The sequence below is a fragment of the Lontra canadensis genome, unplaced genomic scaffold, assembly GCF_010015895.1.
Source record: "Lontra canadensis isolate GAN:19392208 unplaced genomic scaffold, GSC_riverotter_1.0 scaffold6, whole genome shotgun sequence".
Taxonomy (NCBI): domain Eukaryota; kingdom Metazoa; phylum Chordata; class Mammalia; order Carnivora; family Mustelidae; genus Lontra; species Lontra canadensis.
The window spans coordinates 29,904,911-29,927,982 of NW_022631000.1; the positions used below are offsets into that span (position 1 = coordinate 29,904,911).

The window sequence follows — 23,072 nt, forward strand, 5'->3', positions numbered from 1 at the left end:
GTTTTTTTTTTTTTTTTTTTTTTTTTTTTTTTTGGTCAGTTGCTTATCTATAAGATACAGTATTCAAAGAGGTTAGTAAAGTCTCACAGCACTGTTGCTCCCCACACTGTTTCCCAGGCGTCGCATCACATGCTTCCAAGGGAATTGTTACCAGTTGCTTGTGTATCTTCTGAAATATGTTTGTATGTATGTCTTCAGTGTATGTTCTTATGCTGCTTTAAGACAATTGGTGCCTGTTCCATACTGGGCATATAGTGGCCCTGTTCTTTTAAAGTGCTCTAGATTACTAACTTTGTAATGACTTATGGAAAGCTAGGTCTTTTTGTATTTTGCAATCCACACTGGAATGTTAATTCCATGATGAATAACAAGTTTTTTTCCTTCCTCCTTTTTTTCCCTTTCTTTTTTCTTTCTTCCTCTCTCTCTTTTAAGACATTAAGTTTCAGAGTCATTTTCAAATGAGGCATATATGGTCTTTCAAATGAAATCCCTGGAATCAAGTGGCTCTAGGTGCATTTCAGCTCACCATTATCTGGGAATGAAGAGATACCTGGAATATATTGACAGGATAGAACACACATTAAGTTCAGGGTCAGTAAATTACCAGCTGGAGTGTCTTTGTGAGAGCAACACAGCTAGAGTGAATAGATTTCATTAAATGAAATCACGCATGCATCAGTCTTTGGTCTCCAGGAAAATAAAGCCAGTTGAGCTCTGGAGGAGAGGATAATGGGGATGGGTCTGCCTGGTTTGTGCCATGTGTAAGCATTTTTATGTTTGAGAGCTTTTTGTTTTAGAGTTAATGGTTACCTTTACATGGTTATTTGGCAATAAGATGTCTGCAATATTTGTATTTGTGTTCTAATGAAAGACTCTTACCTACCTAAAGCTTGTTCAGAAGTACAAACTTCACAGCAACTGCATTTAAGACTTAAGTAGTCAATACAGTGCTTTTACTGCCGAGACTTGACTCCGGCCAAGCTGATCATGGAATTAAATTCCAATGCAAAGTGCACAAAGAAAATGTAGTTTATCTTGCTGCGTCAATGATCAGGGCTCTGTAGCAGAAGCTGGGCATGGAGTGATGATAATGAAATGTCCAGTGGAATAATTTAAGTAGTTCTGATGCCTCCAGGGGCCTGACAGCAAAGGTCTTTTTCCAGGGCTGTACCTCCCTTTCTCCTTTCACCCCAGTCCTCGGGGAGCTGTCCCTATAGGTGTGAGGCTTTAGTTGTGCACATAGGTGTGTTCTCTACCTAGGGAAGTGCAGCTGCGGTTTCCTCACTGAGTCCTTGCACTGTGGTAGCTTTCCTCCCCTGGGGCAAGAGAACTCGAGGCCTGGTCTTAGATGTGTAGGACTGTGGGGACCTGTCCTGAGGGGTTAATTAAATGCAGCAGTTTAATATCTGTAAAAATAAGGTGCCTGTTATTTCATGTTAGGAATAACTCACCGAGGCCAAGGTCGTTGCTTATTCAGGTGTATGCAGGAATTTGAAAAGCTTGGTGAAACTTACCTTATGATGATAACAGCATTAATTGCAGACAGCTATCTCATCCCCTGAGAAGGAGTTGAGCCTGTTGGGACAGATGTTTTGTATGTGCCTGTCTGTTTAGAGGAAACCCCTGAAGCTGTCCTTGTGCTGAGAAGTTGGTGGGGTGATTGATATGTCGAATAAGAAAGTCTTGTTCTAGGGGCTAAAATTGGATTCTGTGGTTGCCAGGATCCTTGGCTGCAGATGCTTGTGTGGGGCTGATAGGGAAAAAGGACCACTGGAAAAATCCCTAAACGCAACAGTTAGCACTGTATATATACCTCAGCGTGGAAACAAGAGCGGGAGACCTGACAGCCAGAGGGCCAAACCAAAGAAGGTGTCAGGTGCTCCTCTCCTCAGGTATGAGGTATTCGTCAGTGCCTAGGGAGAAGAAAGGCGAGGTTTGGAGTTGGCTTCCTAGGGATGCAGCTCTTGCTCCTACCAGCCTTCCCCTGTCAGCCCCTCTTCCTCCTTTTCCTGCCTAAACCTTGCCACCCATTTCCTTTGTTGGCCAGTCTGGTCGCTTTTTACCCTGAAATCCTTAAGCATTAACTGTCTGTCACACAACTGAGGAGTTATTTATATATTGCCTTGTAATGGTCCTTATCTTTTTGGAGTATTGTCCGTCCTTCCTATAAATATATGCTTCACTCCTAGGGGAGCTGCCCTTTGCTCACAATGGTTGGTCGAACCTTCACCTCTCCCTCCAGGCTTCCTCCCCTTGAACTTCAGAGAGGAAGGAACTTCTGTCCATTTCCCTTAGCTCACTCCCACCCTGACTGACACCCATACAGACTTTTCTACAGCAGCCAGTCCTTACCTGTTTTCTTTGCCTTGGCCAGCGAGATCCTTCTTTCACCTCAGGTGACTTCCTCCCCATGTGTGGGCCTACCCAGGCCTGGAGATCACGTGTGTGTGCTTTCTCCTGGGCAGGCACCACAGTTCTAAGCATGTTATATAGCTCACTTAATTCTCGAAATAACCCTATAGTCCAAGTACACCTAGCAGTCCTCTGTTAGAGACAAGTGACCGAAGCACCTGGAGGGGACTTGCTCAAGACCCCAAAACCGCAAAGTGATTGGAGCCGGGAAAGGAGCCATGTCCTCCAATTCCACGGCCTATGCGCTTCACCACTACCAAGTGAGTTAACATATGCTGGGAGATGGGACACCTGGGTGGCTCAGTGGGTTAAGCGTCTGCCTTCAGCTCAGGTCATGATCCCAGGGTCCTGGGATCAAGTCTCAACATCAGCCTCCCTACTCAGCAGGATGCTTGCTTGTGCTCTTTCTCTCTCTCTCCCTCTCTCTGACAAATGAATAAATAAAATCTTTAAAACAAAAACAAAAACATATGCTGGAAGCTTAGATGGGGCGAGCTGGGTGGCCAGTGAGGGCACAACCAATACTCTGTGCAGAATAAACCTACCTACCCTTGGACGGTGTCTGCTGGGTACTTATGGTTTCAGAATCACATTCTTTAAGGCATTGAAACCGCTTAAGGTAACAGCCCCCATACCTGTGTATCCACCTGTCCCTGGTCGTGTTTTTCCATGACACCTTTCTGACACCTCATATTTAAGTGCTGAACCCAGAAACCCCAGTAAGATCAATGGATTGTGTCAATGCCAGTATCCTGGTTGTGATATTATAATAGTTTTGCAAGATGTTAGCATCTGGGGAATGTAGGTAAAGGATATGTTGGATCTTTGCATAATATTTGTTAAAACTGTACAAAGTTTAATTAAAAAGTTCATAAAAACAGACTGAACTCAGCCCCTTCCCCTGCCCAGTCTCCCACTTCCACATCTTAGTTGATGGCACCAGGATCGACTCAACTACCCCACTGAGAAATCCGGGGGCTGCCTTGCCCCTGTCTGTCCTCTTCTATCTCAGGCTGGTTGCCATTTTACCTGTCTCTTCTTTGTTCCATCTTTGCTCATCTCCCCACTGGGCTTTATAGTCCTCTTTTAATCTGTCTCCCTTACAGCTATCTGAGAGGGTCTTAATTTACATATCTGGTCTTATCATTCCTTTGCTAAAAATCCTTCAGTGGCTTTTCATCATTTGCGATGACAGATCAAGCTCCATAGTTTGTCACTGCCAGGGTCAGAGTCATCTGGGCTGCTGGTTATCAATGCAGATTTCTGGACCCCCGGTCCAGACTTCTGGGGTCGAAATCTCTGGAGTCCGGAGCTATAACTCTGTGTTTGACCAGCGCCCTCTGGTGGTCATTTCATGCACTAGCACTTGAGGACCTCAGGCCTGGGCCACCCACCTAGCCCCACTGGTCCTTTCTCCCTCTGCCTTTCTGGCGCCCCCATTACCTGGCATGTTGCACACTGCTATTCGTGTCTGTGGAACTCCTTTTTCCGTCCCTCAAGACTTGGCTACAGTGTCCTGTGCCCTGTGGTGTGTTGGAACGCTTAACCTTAGTGCTGTCAATCTCTATGTCCCTGTGTGTCTTCCTGACTCTAGGATGAATTGCCCCAGGTAGGGGCTACTTTTTCTTCACCCTTTGTGGTCTGAGACCCCAAGGGAGCTTCTGGCCCCTGGTAGGCATTTAATATTTGTTGCTAAATGGTTTTATTCTATCTTGACTACTCACCTTGTTCTTAAAGTTAAGCAATACTTAGTATCGTCACTCAGTAAATAAAACTGGAGAGAAATAGCCTGTTAAAAATAACATAGTAAAATCACTCATCCAGACAAAAACAGGTATTGGGTATTTGACACGAAACACCAGTATTCTACAGGTAATTCTGTGTTAGAGGGAAACTTTTTTACAGCATGAAAAAAATGTCATCCTTTATTACCACAGCATTTCTGCTGTCTCCCCTCCCCCTGCAATCCCCCACTCCCCCCCCCCCCCCCCCCCCCCCCCCCGCCAATTCTTCTGCTCTCCAGCCAAAGGGCCTGATTTCATCAACTGACCATTCAGCAGAACACAACATTCCAGCCAGTGGGCTGACTCCATCGGTCTCATGTCGCACTGAGACAGCGGTTTTCATTTGGACTGTCCTTTATCCAGTCTGCCAATCAGCATGCTGATTTCCCCCTTTCATTCCCCAAGTGAATAGTGGCTGAATAGGGAATTTCAGGTTTTCTGTGAATCATTTCATAGGCTACAACTGATTAACTTTTTAAAGCCTATTATTATGGAAATTTTAAACATATGCAGAAGAAAAAATCCCTATTGCTATTCACCCAGGTTTAACCATTAACTCATGGACACACTTATTTCCACCCCTTTTTCTCCTCCCTGCTCCTACCCCCTCAACATCATATCCTCTTGCAGTGGATTACTTTCTGTCAGCATGGGATATTCTTTTACTTCATGAAATGCAGATGATTTCTTACTGATAGTATTTTAAGTAAACATTTAAAAAATTATGTAACAACTGTATTGAGATATTAATATACTTTACAAGTCATTTAAAATGCATATTTTAGTGTTTTTTTTAGTGTGTTCACAGAGTTGTGAAACCATGGCCCCATTTTATTTTTAAATTTTTATTAAATTTCTATTTGGGATTGTTTGGCTGGCTTAGTCGGTGGAGCATGAGACTTGATCTTGGGGTTGTTAAGTTCGAGCCCCATGTTGGGTGTAGAGATTACTTAAAGTCTTAAAAATTTTTGAGTGTAGTTGACATACAGTGTAATGTTTCAGCTGTACAACACAGTGATTCAACATCTATATACCTTGTGTTTACAAGTGTAGCTACCATCTGTCACTCTATGTTGCTATGATAACATCATTGACTGTTTTCCCTATGCTGTACCTTTTATTCCCATGACTTATTCATTCCATAACTGGAAGCCCTCACCGCCCATCCCCCTTCTCCCATTTTGCCCATCCTCCCAGCCCTTCCCTCTGGCAGCCATCATTTTGTTCTCTGCATTGATAGGTCTGATTCTGCTTGTTGTTTGTTGATTCATTTGTTTGTAAAGATTTCACACATGTATGAAATCATAGGGTATTTGTCTTTCTCAGTTTTACTTCTCTATAATGTAATACCCTCTTAAGCCCATCCGTGTTGCACTTGATAAGATCTCATCCATCTTTATAGCTGCGTAATATCCCATTGTATATATTCATGCAACATCTTTAATCATTCATCTTTCCTTTTTTTTAAAAAAATATTTTATTTTTTATTTGACAGAGAGATCACAAGTAGGCAGAGAGGCAGGCAGAGAGAGAGGGGAAGCAGGCTCCCTGCTGAGCCGAAGGCAGATGCTTAAACCACTGAGCCACCCAGGTGCCCTATCCATACATTTCTTTCTTTCTTTCTTTTTTTTTTTTTTTAATTTTTAAAAGATTTTATTTATTTATTTGGCAGACAGAGATCACAAGTAGGCAGAGAGGCAGGCAGAGAGAGAGAGAGAGGGAAGCAGGCTCCCTGTGGAGCAGAGAGCCCAATGCGGGGCTTGATCCCAGGACCCTGAGATCATGACCTGAGCCGAAGGCGGAGGCTTTAACCCACTGAGCCACCCAGGTGCCCCTCCATACATTTCTTGATGGACACTTGGGTTGCTTCCATAATTTGTCTGTTGTGAATAGTGCTGCAATACACATAAGCGTACGCATATCTTTTCAACTTAGTGTTTTTCTCTTCTTTGGATAAATACCCAGTAGTGGAATTACCGGATCATATAGTAATTCTCTTTTTAATTTTTTGAGAAACCTCCATACTGTTTGCTAGAGTGGCTGCATCAATTTACATTCCCACCAGTAGTGCCGGAGGGTTCTTTTCTCTCCATATTCTCGCCAACACTTGTTTGTTGTGTTTTTGATTCTAGCCATTCTGAGAGGTGTGAGGTGATACCTCATTGTGGTTTTGATTTGCATTTCCCTGATGATGAGTGATGTTGAGCATCTTTTCATGTGTCTATTGGCCATCTGTGTGTCTTCTTGAGAAATGTCTATTTGTAGTCTCTGTGTGTTTTTTAATCATTTTGTATTTTTGGTGTTGAGTTGTGTAAGTTCTTTACTTATGTTGGATACTAATCCTTTATCAGATACGTCATTTGCAAGTACCTTCTCCCATTCAGTAGGTTGTCTTTCTGTTTTATTGATTGTTTCCTTTGCTGTGCAAAAGCTTTTTATTTTGATGAAGGCCCAATAGTTTATTTTTGCTTTTGTTTCCCTTGCCTCAGGGAACCTATCAAAAAAAAAATGTTGCTACAGCCGATGTCAAAGAAATTACTGCCTGTGTTCTCTTCTAAGAGTTTTATGGTTTTAGGTCTCATGTTTAGGTCTTTAATCCATTTTGAGTTTATTTTTGTGTGTGGTGTTTGAAGTGTTCCAATTTTATCCTTTTGTATATAGCTGTCGAGTTTTACCAGACCATTTATTGAAGAGATTGTGTTTTCCCTGTTGTGTATTTTTTTTTTTTTTTAAGAATTTATTTATTTGGCAGACAGCATGCAAGCAGGGGGAGAGGCAGGCACAGGGAAGCAGGCTCCCTGCTGAACAAGGAGCCCCACCCTCACAGGGCTGGATCTCAAGACCCTGGGATCATGACCTGAGCCGAAGGCAGACACTTAACCTACTGAGCCACCCAGTCACCTCTCCTATTGTGTATTCTTGCAATGGACACATTTTAGAACATTTTTATCACACTTAGAAGAAATCCTGCACCCATTAGCAGACATTCTCCATTTACCCTAACTTTCCTTCTACTTTAGGTAATCTAAATCTAGATTTGCCTGTTCTCAACATTTCATATAAATGAAATCATAAAATATGTGGTCTTTGAAGCTGTCTTCTTGCAGTTAGCATAATGTTTTCAAGGTTCATCTGTGCGGTAGTATGTGTCAGTAGTTCCATTCATTCCTTCTCATGACCAAATGGTATTCCTTTGATTGCATATAACATATTTTATTTATCCATTCACCAGTTGTGGACATTTGGATTGGCTTTCACTTTTTGGCTATTGTGAATCATGCTGCTATGAACACTGGTTTATAAATCTTTGTGTGGACATGTGCTTTCCTTTCTTTTGGGAATATAGCTAGTTGTGGAATTGATGGATTTTATGGTAACTCTATGTTTAACTTTTTTTTTTTTTTTTTTAAGGATTTTGTTTATTTCTTTGAGAGAACAAGTGAGAGCAGGGGGAGGGAAATAGGGAGAGGGAGAAGCATACTCCCCACTAAGCAGAGATCTGGATGAGGGTCTCCATGTAGGCCTTGATCCCAGGACTCAGCTCATGACCTGAGCCGAAGGCAGATACTTAACCCACTGAGCCACCTGGGCGCCCTTACGTTTAACTTTCTAGGGAAATGCTAAACTGTTTTCCACAGTGGCTGTATCATTTTACATTCCCACCAGCAATACTTGAAGACTCTAATTCATACACATCCTCAGCTCTCCTTGTTACTGTCTGTCTTGTTTGTAACTGCCAGGGTGTATCTCATTGTGGTTTCGATTTGCATTTTCCTGGTAGCTGGTGATGTTGAGCATCTTTTCATCTGCTTATTGGCCATTTGTTTATCTTCTTAGAGAAATGTCTGCTTGATCATTTGCTCATTTTTTTATTATCAAGTTGTAATAGTTCATTTTATATTCTAGATCCAAGTCTCTTATCAGATACATGATTTGCGAATATTTTCTCCCAATTTGTATGTTGTCTTTTCACTTTATTGATGGCATCCTTTGATCAAAAAAGCATTTTAACAAAAAAAATGAGAAAAATGTGCAAAATCTTCTAGTCATTTCTTACTGCATATTTAGAGGTGGAATGTGCTGTGTCTTGCACCACTGAAGTTTTTTCTGTCCTTTCAGACCTCCTCTCTCCTTCTCAGACCTTTCAGTCTGTACCAAAGTCAGGCTGATGAAGTCCTCTATGTCCTACATGCTGCTGCCCCGGTGGAGAGGCAACAACTTTTATTATAGTGGTGTAGCTAGGAAGAATCTTCTAGGGTAGAGGTTTCTCCTTCAAGGAGAGTGTCCTTTTTTTTTTTTTTTTTTTTTTTTTTAAAGATTTTATTTATTTATTTGACAGAGAGAGATCACAAGTAGGCAGAGAGGCAGGCAGAGAGAGAGAGGAAGGGAAGCAGGCTCCCCGCTGAGCAGAGAGCCTGATGCGGGGCTTGATCCCAGGACCCTGAGACCATGACCTGAGCCGAAGGCAGAGGCTTAACCCACTGAGCCACCCAGGCGCCCCAGGAGAGTGTCCTTTTTGACTGAAGTTCTTCATCAAGTGGATCACCTTAAAAATGTGCACCTTACTCTCTGGGACTGGTGGAAGTTTTTAAACAATCTCTATTGGATTTATTTTACAGAGTGAGTTCCCACTTGGTTTGATATCAGAGGAAAGAATTTGGTCGGGAAAATAAAGGACACATATACATGTTTACTGGAAGTTTATTAAAGAGAATTGAAGTTTAGTATTTGCATGGGCCTTTGGAGGGCTCTGACCAGCAGGTGCTTCTGGTTGCATTGGCTATAAGAAAGACAGCATGCCAGGGAGGGAATTTGGCATTTCCTAGGTGGTGTTTGAAAGCTAGGTATGCAGTGATGAGTTTAAACTAGAACGCTAAGATGTTTGTAGGAAGATTTGAAAGGCAGAATAACTGGGGGGTGACTTGATGTAGTGGTTATTTTGGGAGCACCTTATAGGGTACCGACTCAAGTCCGTACTTAGATATTGACTATGTGAAGCATAGTTTTATGGAGATGAAAGAGAGGATGAAAGAGGAGGTTGTGTATCTATCAGAGAACAGAGGGAGATTCCATTCAGGTGGTGGGTGGCTGTCCAGAGAGCAAAGGCTATGTATGCGATTTGACATTTGAATTGGGTCCAGAAAAATTTGCACACGTGAACACAGGTTGAGTAGAGAAGGTATCATAGATGAAGAGAGTGCGAGAGAAAGCAACCGTAGCTAATTAATGGTAGGTAGTGTTTGAAATGATTTTAAGTCCTAACTAAAGAGTTTGGCCTTATTTCATGAAGGATTGCAGATCCATTGAAGGTTTTGGAACCATGATGCGGACATTGATTGATTTCACAAATGCTTATCCAGACCATTATATTAGGCATTGGCAGCTCGCTATAGCAGAGGCAGGATCTAACATCAGTGACAACGGGTGCTGCTGTTCCCTGACAGCCAAGATCGAACCTTAGCTTCCTTTCAAAAAACTTTCCATCCTAATAACGGTGATGATAGCTACCACATGCGATCATTTTCTGCTCTGCATGCATCATGCTAAGTAACTCCTCCACACATGCGTGTGTGTGTGTGTGTGATTGATTCCTGTTGCAGAGGAGGAAACTGAGACTCAGCGGAAGTCAGACACCATTTTTCACATCATACAGCCGAGTTGCAGAGTGAGAATTTGCACTGGGGCCATCCTGTTCTGCAGTTCATTACCACAATTGCTGAATGCGCCCTGTGTCGTTCTCTCCCCGTGTCTCCCAGCCAGGGCAGCTTCTCCGTGAGCCCCGCTGTGTTTGCCACCTGGGGTGGGTGTCCCTCCCTTTCTGGGTTCCCAGGTTTCTTTTTAATACTGCAGGTGTTCCAGGCCCGGCAGGGTCATCTTTAATGTGAGCTGGCCTGTCTCTGTTCTCAGCTGTAGGGGTTTCCATGCACTAGCGGTGGGCATCTCACGCCCAGTGCTGTAGTGCAGGCCTAGCTGCTGTGCCTGGGGCTAGCCAGTGCTAGGGAGAGTTGCACAAGGCTGAAACCCCTTCTGTCCTGGGGGTTAGGCCTTAACAAAGAAGCAATAGTGGCTAGGATTCTGGGAGGCTAGGGGGAATGTTGTCAAAGGGACCAGTCATTCTTTTTAGTCCTGGCCCCTTGCGCCGCTCTCAGTGATGTTTATGTGCATAAACTTTCTGATCATCTGGCTTCGGGGCCCTGAAGTTCTCTGTATCAACCAACTCCAAATGACGGGCTGTATCCTCAGAGCTGCACCACCCGCTGAGTGGCCTCCTTGATCACTGTCTGCATCTTTCCACCTTGGAATAGCCCCCTTGCCCCCATCATCTTCCCTGTGATTTGTAGCCATTCCTATTTTATTTTCATCACCTGAAACTGGGCTCCTTACTCCAGACCAGTTAAATCAGGAATTGGTGGGAGGGGCTGGAGGCCAATACTGGCCTTTGGAAGAAGCTCTCCTGGGTCCCTGTTTGCACGGGGTTGCTGAGAGCCACTGCCTGTCCTGCCACTGCTGCTTCCCCCCACCCACCCCGCTCGGTTTCGCTCTCAGTCCTTACTAAGCAGGAGGGCAGATGACAATGATTCCCAATCATTTATTTTTTTAAAAGATTTTATTTATTTATTTGACACAGAGAGAGAGATCGATCACAAGTAGGCAGAGGCAGGCAGAGAGAGAGGGGGAAGCAGGCACCCTGCTGAGCAGAGAGCCCAATGCGGGGCTTGATCCCAGGACCCTGAGATTACGACCTGAGCTGAAGGCAGAAGCTTAACCCACTGAGCCACCCAGGTGCCCCAATTCCCAATAATTTTAAGGGGTAGAGTACTGGTGGCTATTTGCAATTTTCTGTTTTTAATTTTTAATAAAAATTTTGTGTGCATCCTGTTTAGACTAATCCTCTCTAGACTGTCTTATGTCCCAGACCTCTGGATCTCCCTGACTGATATAATTTAATGTCAGTTAAATAGAGTTAAAACCCACTACTTAAGAGGGCTACATTTGCATTCCATTTGAATCCCAGAAGGCATTCAGATTGTGGAATGTCCTATTCAGCATATTTTTAAAAAAGAAATGCATATGTTTATATGAACATTCCAGCACATATAAAAGAAAAAAACCCTGAAAAGATAAATATTGAAATATTTAATTATGAGTGAGGAGATTACAGATGTTTTCCTTTTCATATCTGCATTGTACATTTTCTGTGGTGAACATATATTTCTTGATATTTTAAGAAACAATCTTAAAAAGAAAATATACCCTGGACAAAGTAGGGGTGTGTGAATGTGTGGGTTATTTTTAGCTCTTGAGGCTAGAATATTCTGTGGGGGCATTGAGGATGGTACCATACTGAGAGTGAGTTAATAGCAAGGCTTGGCACACAAAAGCTAGGATTTGGATCCTTGTTATTTTTGTTTTTGCTTATTATAGCTAAGCTAAACTTGTGCCATCTGATGGTTGGCATTTTGTTTTGTTAAACGAGTGTCATGAGACTATTAGGCCATAACGGGGGCACCAGAAGATGATGACACTGATAATTTACTGGTATGTTTTTAATGGTGATAGATTAATTTTAATGATATCTGTTATTGGTGGTGCTTTCTGAAGAACAATATTATATTAGGAACAGAATGCTGACCTAGTATCTGTTCATCTTTTTGCATTGACTTATTGCTAGAGTTTAACATGTGCATTTAAATTTTGATTTTAAAAAAGACACAGTGAGAATAAGTAGTTCAGACTGAGACTTAACAATAGTTCTCTCTGGGTTCTGTTGTCAAGTACTTTTAACAGTACTTAAAGAATAAAAACAAAGCCCTGAATCCCCAACAGATGTTAGGTTTTTGCTCTTACTTTTGTCAAAATAAGTTCCTTTAAAAATAAGGTGGGAGAGGCAATTGCCAGGATAATGGGAAAATAGCATTATATGGTAATGTTTCAGTAGGGTGGTTCCTTCTGAAAGGCTGTTTCGCTAATCCTTGGGGAAATTTGGCTGTGAGCATGCAATTATTACATTTTTATCCACAGAATGGGCTAAAGTTGGCATCACATCCTTCATGGTTGCCAGAGGCAACACACTGATTTAATTTGTGCCCCTCTGGCAGACATTTTTGAATAATTTTAGTGATTTTTTTTTTTTTTTTTTTGTGATGGTACTTTTTCTATTTCCTTTCCAGTCTCCTACCTTTGTTGCTCACTACTCTTTCTGACCGAGTTCTGAGGTGTCTTGTGTTGGTTGAGGAGAGTAGAATCATTGAAGGTCCAGATGGTTGTCCATGAGGCTCAGCCGTGCTGGTGTTGTTAGCAGGTGTGGGGAAGGGGAGTGGAGGTCAGGATGCTGTCATGGGCCAGCCCATGGTGAATGCCAGTCCTCTTACAGACTGTCCAAAATGGAACAAATCTTAATGAGGCATGTTTGAAATCTGACTTGGAGAGCTGCATTTGGAGGATTTTGAATTATTTTGGAATAGAAATTTTTGAGGTGCTCACCTCCTCTGTTTCCTGCTTGTGGCTTTGAAATTTCTTGTGCTCTTGTTAGCATAACATGGAGCATTATGAAATGCACAAAACTCACAAGCAGGCATCTCTCCTCCTCCCTTAGGAGTCACAGAGACACACGGGGAGAGCTGCCTTCTCCACCCAGGAGCTGGCCAACATTTCTGCGGGCTATCTAGGGCCGTCCACGTTGCCTTACTGGGCTGGGTGTGCTTTTTTGTGTAATGCTTGCACATGCCAAAACCGCTTCTTTGTAAGAGATGTTAGTTTTATATGTACATCCTTAAGCTAATCAGAAAGGGGGGAGAAAACATTAATTCTTATATTCATCATATCTGAAAATTTAGTTGTGTTTTTTTTTTTTATTTTTTAAATGCAGAGTGGACACAAATATCTACCAGATATCTTCGAGAGCAGTTGGTCAAGATTTCTGACTTCTACCACATGGCTTCCAGTGCGGGGGATGGTTCTGTCCCCGTGCCACCGGACGTGGAGCAGGCCATGAAGCAGTGGGAGTACAATGAAAAGCTGGCGTTTCACATGTTCCAGGTGACCTCAAGAACCTCAAGTCTGTAAAGCATGCTTTTAAGAAGAGAGCAGATTCCTTATAGTTTAAGTGGTATCTTTATATGAACCAAATACATTCACGGCAAGTAGTCTGATATTTCTCACCTGGAGTTGTAGTCACAGTAACGCCTTTGCCTCAAGATGACAGCTGACAGCTGCTTCTTCTGTGTGTTGATCTCTAGCTTGCAACGATCTTAGCTCTTTTAAGGCTGTTAATTTTTTGGTAATTTTCAAACCTTTTATTTTGCAAAACTGGATACGTTTAATTCAGAAAAATATTTGTTGGTGCTTCCTAGCTCCTCGATCTTCACTAGGGCTTAGTTTCTCCATAGAAGTGTCATCTTAATTTGGCCCAGCGACAGCTTAAAATACAGTTGGGAGGATGAGTGAGGGCCTGGAGCAAGGACTGACTGCTCTTCAGACAAGCTGATGTAAATCATATTGACCAGAAGAGGGCGCTTGTGCTATTATTTGCCTTTGTTCCTAGCAAGGAGGGAGAGAAGTGTATTGGGCCGAAGTTGTCCGACTAGCAGAGACTTTCACTGCCTGCTCTCTTGATCAGAGAGGAAGGGGGTAAAAAGGATGCGTGATTTCAAATTTTCCCCCTAGAACTTTATAATTTCCAGGTTGTAAGTGACTTTTTTTAAGAGTTCAATGTAGGAAAAATCCTGGTTCTTTGGGAAGTAGCATTGCTAGTTTTAAGGCAGTTAAAACCACTCTTAGAAATCCCAGTTCCATTTAGCAGGGGACTACCTTGGTACCTTCCCTCAGCCTTTATGACTTTTACTGAACTGAGGAGGTAGTCTGCATCGTTGAAAAGATTGTCTCACAGAATGCTGAATATTTTTGGAAGGATTCCTTTATGTATGGGGAACACTGAAATCAGTATCTCCTTAATAGGAGAGTTAGGTCCTAGAGAGATGAGTTTCATTTGGACATTCATGTTTGAATTTAAAAGTTTATTATAGTTTCATTGGCCATATTCTGAAAAGTGAAAAAATTGTACAGAAAAAAGGTATGGGTATATACACAAAAGCCTCCCGAGAGTGGATGTGACGTAGCCATTGAAAGTCGTGTTTAGAGAGATTTATTTTTTTTGAACCTTGCATTTTCCATCTCTTCTTCTTAAGTACAAAATTCCATTTAATTCACTTCTTTATTAGAAAGTTCATGTCACAGGTCTTAAAATTTTAAACTTTACTTTTTCTGTGACTAACCTTTTAACTCTTTGATTTTAAGCTTTTTAAAAATTAGAAATGAGAAGCAAGTAGATACCTTGATACCATGTCAGTGTGATGTCACTGTCACCTTTTAAATACTGAAGCTATAATTTATCAGGGTATTTTCACACAAATTGTTGATAATCATGATAGTGGAGCCCTGGGAATAAATAGATAGGGAAATGTTGCTAGGAATCAAGTAGGAGTTCATATTAACTACTAAGGTTGTTGCCACAGTGACCATAAAAATGTGTCTTTCCCAGAAAACACATCTTTTTGTTAATGTTTTGAAGATTCTTTCATGATGTGAATCATAATACAAAACTAGAACATGACATTAAATACATACATGCATAGACTATCATAGAAGAATTGTGTATTTATATGCATGTGTATATGTTTATATGAGGGTAATAGATGAAAATGTTAATGGTGCTTAATGTCAAGAGGGGCTAGACCACCCCTGTGGGGCATTTTGGAAATTTGAGGTGAGTTGTTACTTTTAGGGTAGTTATGTTGGAATACGTATACCTTATTTTTTTAATAATTTTTAAATTCTTTGTTAAAGATTAATTAGGACATTATATTGATTTTTAACATCATATAAAATAGGTTAGTTTGGGGCACCTGGGTGGCTCAGTGGGTTAAAGCCTCTGCCTTCGGCTCAGGTCATGATCCCAGGGTCCTGGGATCGAGCCCCACATCGGGCTCTCTGCTAGGCGGGGAGCCTGCTTCCCTTCCTCTCTCTCTGCCTACTTGTGATCTCTCTCTCTGTCAAATAAATAAACAAAATCTTAAAAAAAAAAAAATAGGTTAGTTTAACCTATTTTATACATAGGTTATAGTATCTGAAATTCATTTTAGGATAGAGGCAGGGGTTATTAGGAGGGCATTAGATCTGATGGGATTTTCATCTGATGGGGGCTTTTGTTCTTCGTAGTTAACACCATTGGACACGTTTTCTCCTGTGAGTATAAGTTCATACTCTCCTGAAATCTAACCAGGTGCTTGACATGCCCTGGGAGTCTCAAAGCTTCTGAATTTCCTTTCTCATTAAGAATTAAATTTTTTTTTCAGTTTAGAATGAAGCAGATTGCCCCCCCCCCCCCGGCAAATCCAACCAAAAAAACCCCCAAACAACAACAAAAAAATGCCATCCCAAACTGACCACACAGAATCACACTGGGTCTTTGTTTTGTTTAGAATTTGGACTGTGATCCAGGAGACCATATTTTTACTATAACAACAAAAATAATAATAGTAAAATTACACTTAAGCGTAAGAGTAATAGTGCTCTTTTTGAATGTTAACTTGGTTTTGCTTTAACGTTATCAGTGTAACTTTTCTTTGTTCATTGAAGGAAGGAATGCTAGAGAAACATGAATATTTGACATGGATCTTGGATGTTTTAGAAAAGATCAGACCAATGGATGATGATCTTCTTAAACTCTTGCTACCACTAATGCTGCAGGTATAGTATGTGTGATCCTGAGCCTGTTGATTTTATGGGCAAGAAATGGGTCTGATAAGGATAACTATGTAGAGGTCGAAGAGGGAAAAATTCTTTTTGGAATGGAAGGGAAAGATGTCTTGATGCTACACACATGAAGTGATCAAGAGGCAATCATTTATGTTGGCCATGTTGATAGATTTTAAGCACCTGTCCTTCTAAAGTATTCAACCCCCCACCCCTCCCCCAGCCCTGATTTCTCCTGTCACCGAGCTAAGCAGACAGCTCTTTAAATACCATTTCCTGATGCACACAGATTTTTGGGAAAACAAATCCTCTCTTTTTTAAGGATTAGAGGGTTTTCTGTATCTTTTGATGGTCTTTGAGTCCCTGGGGCTGGGAGCTTCCTATTTTTTAATGATTGCTATAAGGTCTGTTACAATTTTGGTTATTTGGAAAAAATGTATTTAGGAAAAAAGTTTTCTTGGAATGCTAGTACATGGACTTGATAGCTGAAGTGCTATGCAGGACTGTGTAGTGAAAAGTGATTCTCTTCCTCTCCCTAGTGCCCTCCTGGGGACGACACTGTGCTAGTGTCCTGTGTATCCTCCCTGTGACAGTCTGTGCCTGTGCTGTCCGTGAGAGTAGCCACTAGCCAGATGTGGCTTTTTGAGCCCTTGAAATGTGACAGGTGCAATATGAGATGTGCTCTTAGTATAAAATGCACACCACATTTCAGATTTAGTTCAGGAGAGAAGTGCATAATATCTCATTAAATCTTTTTTGTGTTGATTACCTGCTGAAATGATAGCATTTTGGATATAATGGGCTAAAGAAAAGACATTACTCTCTTAAACTTTTCCTGTTATTTTTTTTCTGATGGCTGTTAGGAAACTCAAAGTACATGGCTTGCATTGTTTCTATTGGATGGCACTGGTCTCCATGGTACTTTTGAAGGGTTTTTTTCTTCTTCTTCTTTTTTTTATCTTAATGAAAAAAGTCTATGTTAAAGTAGTTGTTTCACTGAATAGCATCGGACATGACTGAAGCCTGGTGTCCTTGTGCTTCTCAGTATTCGGACGAGTTTGTTCAGTCGGCTTACCTGTCTCGTCGTCTTGCCTACTTTTGTGCCCGGCGTCTTGCCTTGCTGCTGAGCGATAGCCCCAGCCTCCTTGCCGCCCACTCGCCCCACATGATGATAGGACCAAACAGCTCAAGCATCGGGGCCCCCAGCCCTGGCCCCCCCGGCCCTGTCATGAGCCCTGTGCAGCTGGCCTTCTCAGACTTCCTGTCCTGTGCGCAGCATGGCCCCCTGGTTTATGGACTTAGTTGTATGCTGCAGGTAAGTCCCCGGCCCTTGCTATTTTATGTTACAATTCAGCGTAGAAAACGCCCGAGTTGAGAATTGTACCTTCAACTTTCATGGCACACTCCGATTTCTTCCTCACCCAAATAACTGACAAGAGTGACATTTCATGTTTTTATTTCTCTCCGGAAGATCTGTTGCTTCTGTGTAGAAGAAAGTTACTCTAGTTGTCCTTTATTACACTGTGCAGCAGTTCGGTGATAAAAGCCTTCTGGAACCCAGAGAATGAGTCCACTGTATCACTTCTCTTCTGGAAAGACCGTTCCTCCATGCAGTGTTCCATAGCTTCCACAGCCCGCCTCTTAAGCTGGTTGCCATCCCTCTCTGGTTCTTTAAAATCCGGGTCACTCACCAGGCTCTGTTTATCTGCCAAACATCACTGCTTGTGTGGTCCTTGAACATCCAGCAGCATGTAGGCCACAGGGCTGATACTGTCAGGAATGAGACCATCCCTGTCCTGCAGGAACTCCCAGGTCAGTGTTCAGGTCACATTTCTTGGGCTCTTACTGTGTCGTGCTCTTTCCTGTGGGGCTGTGGGACAGGGCTGGCCATAAAGACGTGTGCTCCACTCTGGTAGAGTTGACTGTCTCGTTGGGAGGACAGGCTTGTAGAGAGGACAGTTCCCATATCCTCTGGCCAAGGCTGATGGAAGGATGCACAGGGGACTAAGGGAGTTGAGAAGTGGAACTTGTAGTTCAACCTAGAATTCAGAGAGGCTTTCTGAAGGAAGAGGTCCTGACTAGTGCTTATGATAAGAGTTGTTTTTGTTTTGTTGTTTTTAAATAAAAGGTGCTAAAAACAGTTGGCAGAGGGAACAACGTGAGAAAAGGGCCAGAAGGTCCATTAGTCATTGTGCGTGAAGGTTGGTATTAATGGAATGTAAAGCATAAAGCCTGTTGAGGATCAGGCATAGAAGACTCCCTGTTTGTCTTAGGATTGTGATGCCGTTGCAGAATTTTAGACAGGGAAATGACACGGTCGGTTGTGTGGTTTAGTTAGATTGTTCTGGCCACAGTAGAGGGAGGATTTGTGGGAGTGTCGAGGTAGGGGAAAGAGAGAGATGAGGCCAAGCAGTCAGTTTGAGAGAGGGTAGGTAAGTTCACTTTTGGACTATGTTGGATTATTTTATTCTTTCGCATCACTAAATGGATCTGTTCAAGAGGTTGTTAACACGTCTCATTCTGAAGTTGGGGAGACCACTGGCCAGATGTGTGGGTTTGAATCATTGAGGACCACTAGGCTCACCCAAATCCCCAGAGGGGGTGAGATTTCCCAAAGAGTTAGCAGTGAGAGGCGAGCTGTGGATCCCTCGGGGGGCCTGAGTGGTTGAGAGGTGGCAGACGGGAAGTCCATGGAGACAACCATGAAAGTCTGGCTGGACTGGAGAGAACACACAGTGGAGAGTATTGTTACAGAGTCAAGGACGGTGAGAATAAAAATAGGATTATTAGGGTTCTTTTTGTTTTTTTTTTAAGATTTTATTTATTTGAGAGAGCAAGTGAGCATGAACATGGGGGAGGGGCAGAAGAGAGGGAGAAGCAGACTCCGCACTGAGCAGAGGGCTCAACATGGGGCTTAATCCCAAGACTCTGGAATCATGACCTGAGCCAAAGGCAGCCACTTAACTGACTGAGCCTCCCAGGCATCCCCAAGATTGTTAATGATTCTGTTAAAATCCTAGTAAGAGCATGTATTGTGTTGTAAGCACTGTTGTAAATTATAACCTATAGTAAGTCATTCAGTTCTCAGAACCATCTTATGGGATTGGAACCAGTGTTACTGCTGCAGCGTTAGTGATGAAATGGTGTAGGTCACACAGCAAGCAAGTGGCAAAGCTGGAATTCACACCTAGCAGTTTGGATCCAGAGTCTACACCGCCGTGCTAAGCTGCTTCTTTAGGTACTGCAGAAAGTCTCCAAAAGGAATTAGTAGTGGGCAGTGCCCAGTGGTGTGGGGAAATCTGGTAAGAGATGGCTGGATTGTCTTTGGGAAGACTGTGGTCACTGATGATCACAGTGAGAAGCCATATTAAGGTGGTTTGAGGAGTGAGGAAGAATGGAGAGAAATAATGCTACCTCTTTGAGAAACATGTCTGTGAAGGGAAGAGAGAGAGTGCTGCTAGGCGAGTGGAGAGTTTTAAAAGATTTTGTTTGTTTTCTGAGACAAAGGTAAACTTGTAGAGAGAGTGAGGAATAGAAGAAGCACGGTGTTTGAGAGACCAGTGCTTTGGATATTGGAGGCTTTGGAATTCAGAACACTGGCAAGGGTGCCATCATGGACAGGAGACGGGAGACGCTCCTCACCCGCCCCCCAGCACACATGCAGGAGGAGGGAGATGGAGATGTGGGCCCGTGGGGGCAGATGCATTGGTGGGGCTCAGGGACTTGACGTTCTTCATGTCTGCCACTTGCTTCCCACCAAGACACTCCCTAGACCTCGGAATCTAGTTTTCTCAATATTTAATTTTGCATTTTAGAAAAGAAATACTGCATTCCCTCTCTAATAAGTCCAGTCTGTTGTTGAGTGGCACCACAGTGTGGCAGCTAAGACCTATTTTTTTTTTAGAATCATCGCAGACATGAGTTTAGCCTCTGCTTTGCCACTGACTAACTTGAACCTTGAGCCTGTTTCCTGGGTGTGAGGGGGATGGCGACAGGTCCTACTTTATTACCTCAGAGGGTTCAGGTTGCGATGGCTGAAGGCTTCTCGGCGCCGTACCATGCGGAGTAAGTGCTTAAGTACACTGGAGCCATAATCTCTAGTCTACGTGTAGGAGGCAGCAGGCTCAGCATAGTGGTTCCAGGCACCTGGGCTGAAGTCAGTCTGGCTGGTTACCACGTCTCCCCCATGGCTCATGTTCCTCTGGTGCAGTTGGAGGATGACACTGCCTCCCTCAGGGGCTTCTTGTGACCTGCGGGTCAGGTGGTTATAGAAAGTGCTTCATGAAAGCTGGTTGAATGGAAAAATGTCTTCAGGGGTCTGAGGTGGGGTAGACAAACCACAACCTGGAGGCCAAGTCCAGCCCAGGAGCTAAGAATATATTTTATATTTTCATACATATTTTATATTTTCAGTGAGTTTGTAAAACAAACAAAATATGTGACAGAAATTAGAGGTGACCCGCAAAGCTTAAAGCATTTACCGTCTGGTAGGAAGCTTCATAGATGCTGAACAGGTAGGAACCCTGGCATTTACTGGTCCAGGGTTCCTACCTGTTCAGCATCTATGAAGCTACATACTATATTATCTCAGAGATTATTGCATAGATTTAAAAGAAAATTCCTTTTTAGGTTTTATAACCTTAGAAATGACATATTTTAATTCCATCTCATTTTTCTAATTGAATGAACTGTTTTAAGTGACAAATTTTCAGTGGTGATTACTGTGTTTTTATTAACTTTCCTAGGTTTTTGGTGCTGGAATGTTTATGAATTATGATATTCCTTGATTTTTCAGTCAGTAGCTATACTCCTGTATTTCAAATTAATTCTTTTTTTGGGGGGTGCTTGTGTGTCTCAGTCAGTTAAGCATCTGCCTTTGGCTCAGGTCATGGTCCCAGGGTCTTAGGATTGAGCCCCATGTCAGGTTCTCTGCTCAGTGGGGAGCCTGCTTCTCCCTCTTCCTCTGCTTCTCCCCCTGGTTGTATGCTCGCTCTCTCTCTTTCTTTCTCTCTGTCAAATAAATAAAAAATAAAATCTTTAAAAAAAATAATTGTTTGTTTGTAAAGATTTTATTTATTTGACACAGAGAGTGAGCGAGAGCACGCAAGCAGGGGGAGAGGGAAAGGGAGAAACCGAATCCTCGTGGAGTGTAGAGTCCAACATCGGGCTCCATCTGAGGATGCTGAGATCATGACCTGAGCTGAAGTCAGACACAGACTGAGCTACCCAGGCATCCCTCAAAATGAATAATTATAGTTTTATCTTAGGACTTGAAAATTTGGGAATAGGGTAAGTGGTCCATGTTTTAAATTCAGTGGTAGGAAACTATAATATCGTTATGACAAGGCATCATTTTTGCTTTTAAGCTGTTGCACTTTTGTCATTCTGTTAAATATCTGGGTTTTCCTGCTTCATTTCCAGACTGTCACTCTCTGTTGCCCAAGTGCCTTGGTGTGGAATTATTCCACAAACGACAATAAGAGCGCGAACCCAGGCTCGCCCCTGGATCTGCTGCAGGTGGCCCCCTCCAGCCTCCCCATGCCTGGTGGGAACACGGCTTTCAATCAGCAGGTAGACTTCCTGTTAACGGTGATTTGACGGGGCTTTTCATTCTTAAGAGGCGTCACGGCATAGCAGGTTGAGGTGTTAGCATCTCAGGTGCTTGGGTGCCATTCCCAGCCCTGCTCCCCTTCTCTCTGGGGGAAGTATTTAGCCTCTCTGAACCACAGAAGTTCATCACGTTGCTCCCTCTCCTCTTTCCCTCCTGCTGGGCAATTCTCACAGAGTTCTGCCGTCCACACCGTGGTTAACGGTGGTTCGAGTACATGACCAGGGCGCTCCTAGTTGGTAGTCTGTGATATTTAGTAACTGTGTTTTGATGGGTTAGTTTGATTAGTGCTGGGTTTTTTGGTTCAGAAACTTAAGAAACTTAAACCACAGGATCTAATGTTGAGACAAAGATCCCTGTTTTTTGCCAAGCATTTTTCTTAAATTAATAAAACATGCCTCCTCGTTTTCATACATAGAACAATGGCTCAAAAATGCTACTTTAGAGCTTTCACCTTTCCATATGATATTCTAAAAAATTTTCACTTATAAAGCAAGCATTTCTTTTTTCTTTTTCTTTCTTTTTTTTGGGGGGGGTGAGCATTTGTTATTGAACACTGGCACTGAACCATTGAACCACCACTGGTAAACTTTGAAGTGCACTTCTTGGGCAGCAGGCTAAATCTGCTGTAAGGTAGTCAGGACTGTAAGATGCTGTGCTCATGTGGAAAACCTGACATGATTTAGACAGCCGTTGTGGCTTTCCTAGAGCAAGTTAATTAGAAGCGATTATCTTTCAGGTTCGGGCAAGGATTTACGAGGTGGAACAGCAGATCAAACAAAGAGGCCGTGCAGTGGAAGTTCGGTGGTCTTTTGACAAGTGCCAAGAGTCAACAGCAGGTACCTAACACGAGGGAGGAAAGGAGTGCCTTTGAATGTTGGGACTTTATGCTGTGTTTCTGATTCTTAAAAATCCGTCCATGTCATTAGTAAGGTCGCTCACACAGATGCCCTTTAGTTCCTGGCTGTCTAGAACGTCAGGTTTGGTTTCATCGTCAGTTCTTACATGTCGCTGAGAATGACACTTTCTTCAAATCCCTTTTGCCCTACGTAATGATGATTTTGTACTATGCTGTTGTGGCTTTGTTTGACCTCTTTAACGGCTTCCTTAATTTCCGCATCTAGGGGTGACCATTAGTCGGGTTTTGCACACGTTGGAAGTGTTGGATCGACATTGTTTTGATCGGACTGATTCCAGCAATTCCATGGAGACGCTTTATCATAAGATTTTCTGGGCAAACCAAAACAAAGATAACCAAGAGGTAGTTAATATTTTTCTTCTCTTTATTTAAATTTTCTCATCATATTTTCTTTTTTTTTTTTTCATTCAGGAAATTTTGGCAGAGCCTTTCCTATGAAGTGTAATAGCTTATGAAGGTGTCTACACCCTGAAATCATTTTATTGTTGGACTAAAATGTCCCTAGATTATTAAAATGCAATGTCCATTGGGCTGATCAACCTAGGTTTATTTATTGGAAAGATTTTTCTTGGACCTTTTATCATCACCCCCTCAC

The 23,072-nt window shown here is 42.6% G+C and overlaps 1 protein-coding gene across 5 annotated transcripts in view; it reads left to right on the plus strand.

Annotated features, from left to right (window-relative positions):
- The window catches only part of MED12L (mediator complex subunit 12L), a 317,533-nt gene that overhangs the window by 55,072 nt on the left and 239,389 nt on the right, over positions 1-23,072 (plus strand). For all 5 annotated transcript variants that reach the window (XM_032852495.1, XM_032852497.1, XM_032852496.1 and 2 more), the window contains exons 6-11: positions 13,066-13,235; positions 15,834-15,944; positions 16,996-17,265; positions 21,372-21,521; positions 22,298-22,397; positions 22,683-22,819. In XM_032852495.1, the coding sequence (XP_032708386.1) occupies positions 13,066-13,235; positions 15,834-15,944; positions 16,996-17,265; positions 21,372-21,521; positions 22,298-22,397; positions 22,683-22,819 (938 nt within the window). The remainder of the gene's footprint in view (positions 1-13,065; positions 13,236-15,833; positions 15,945-16,995; positions 17,266-21,371; positions 21,522-22,297; positions 22,398-22,682; positions 22,820-23,072) is intronic.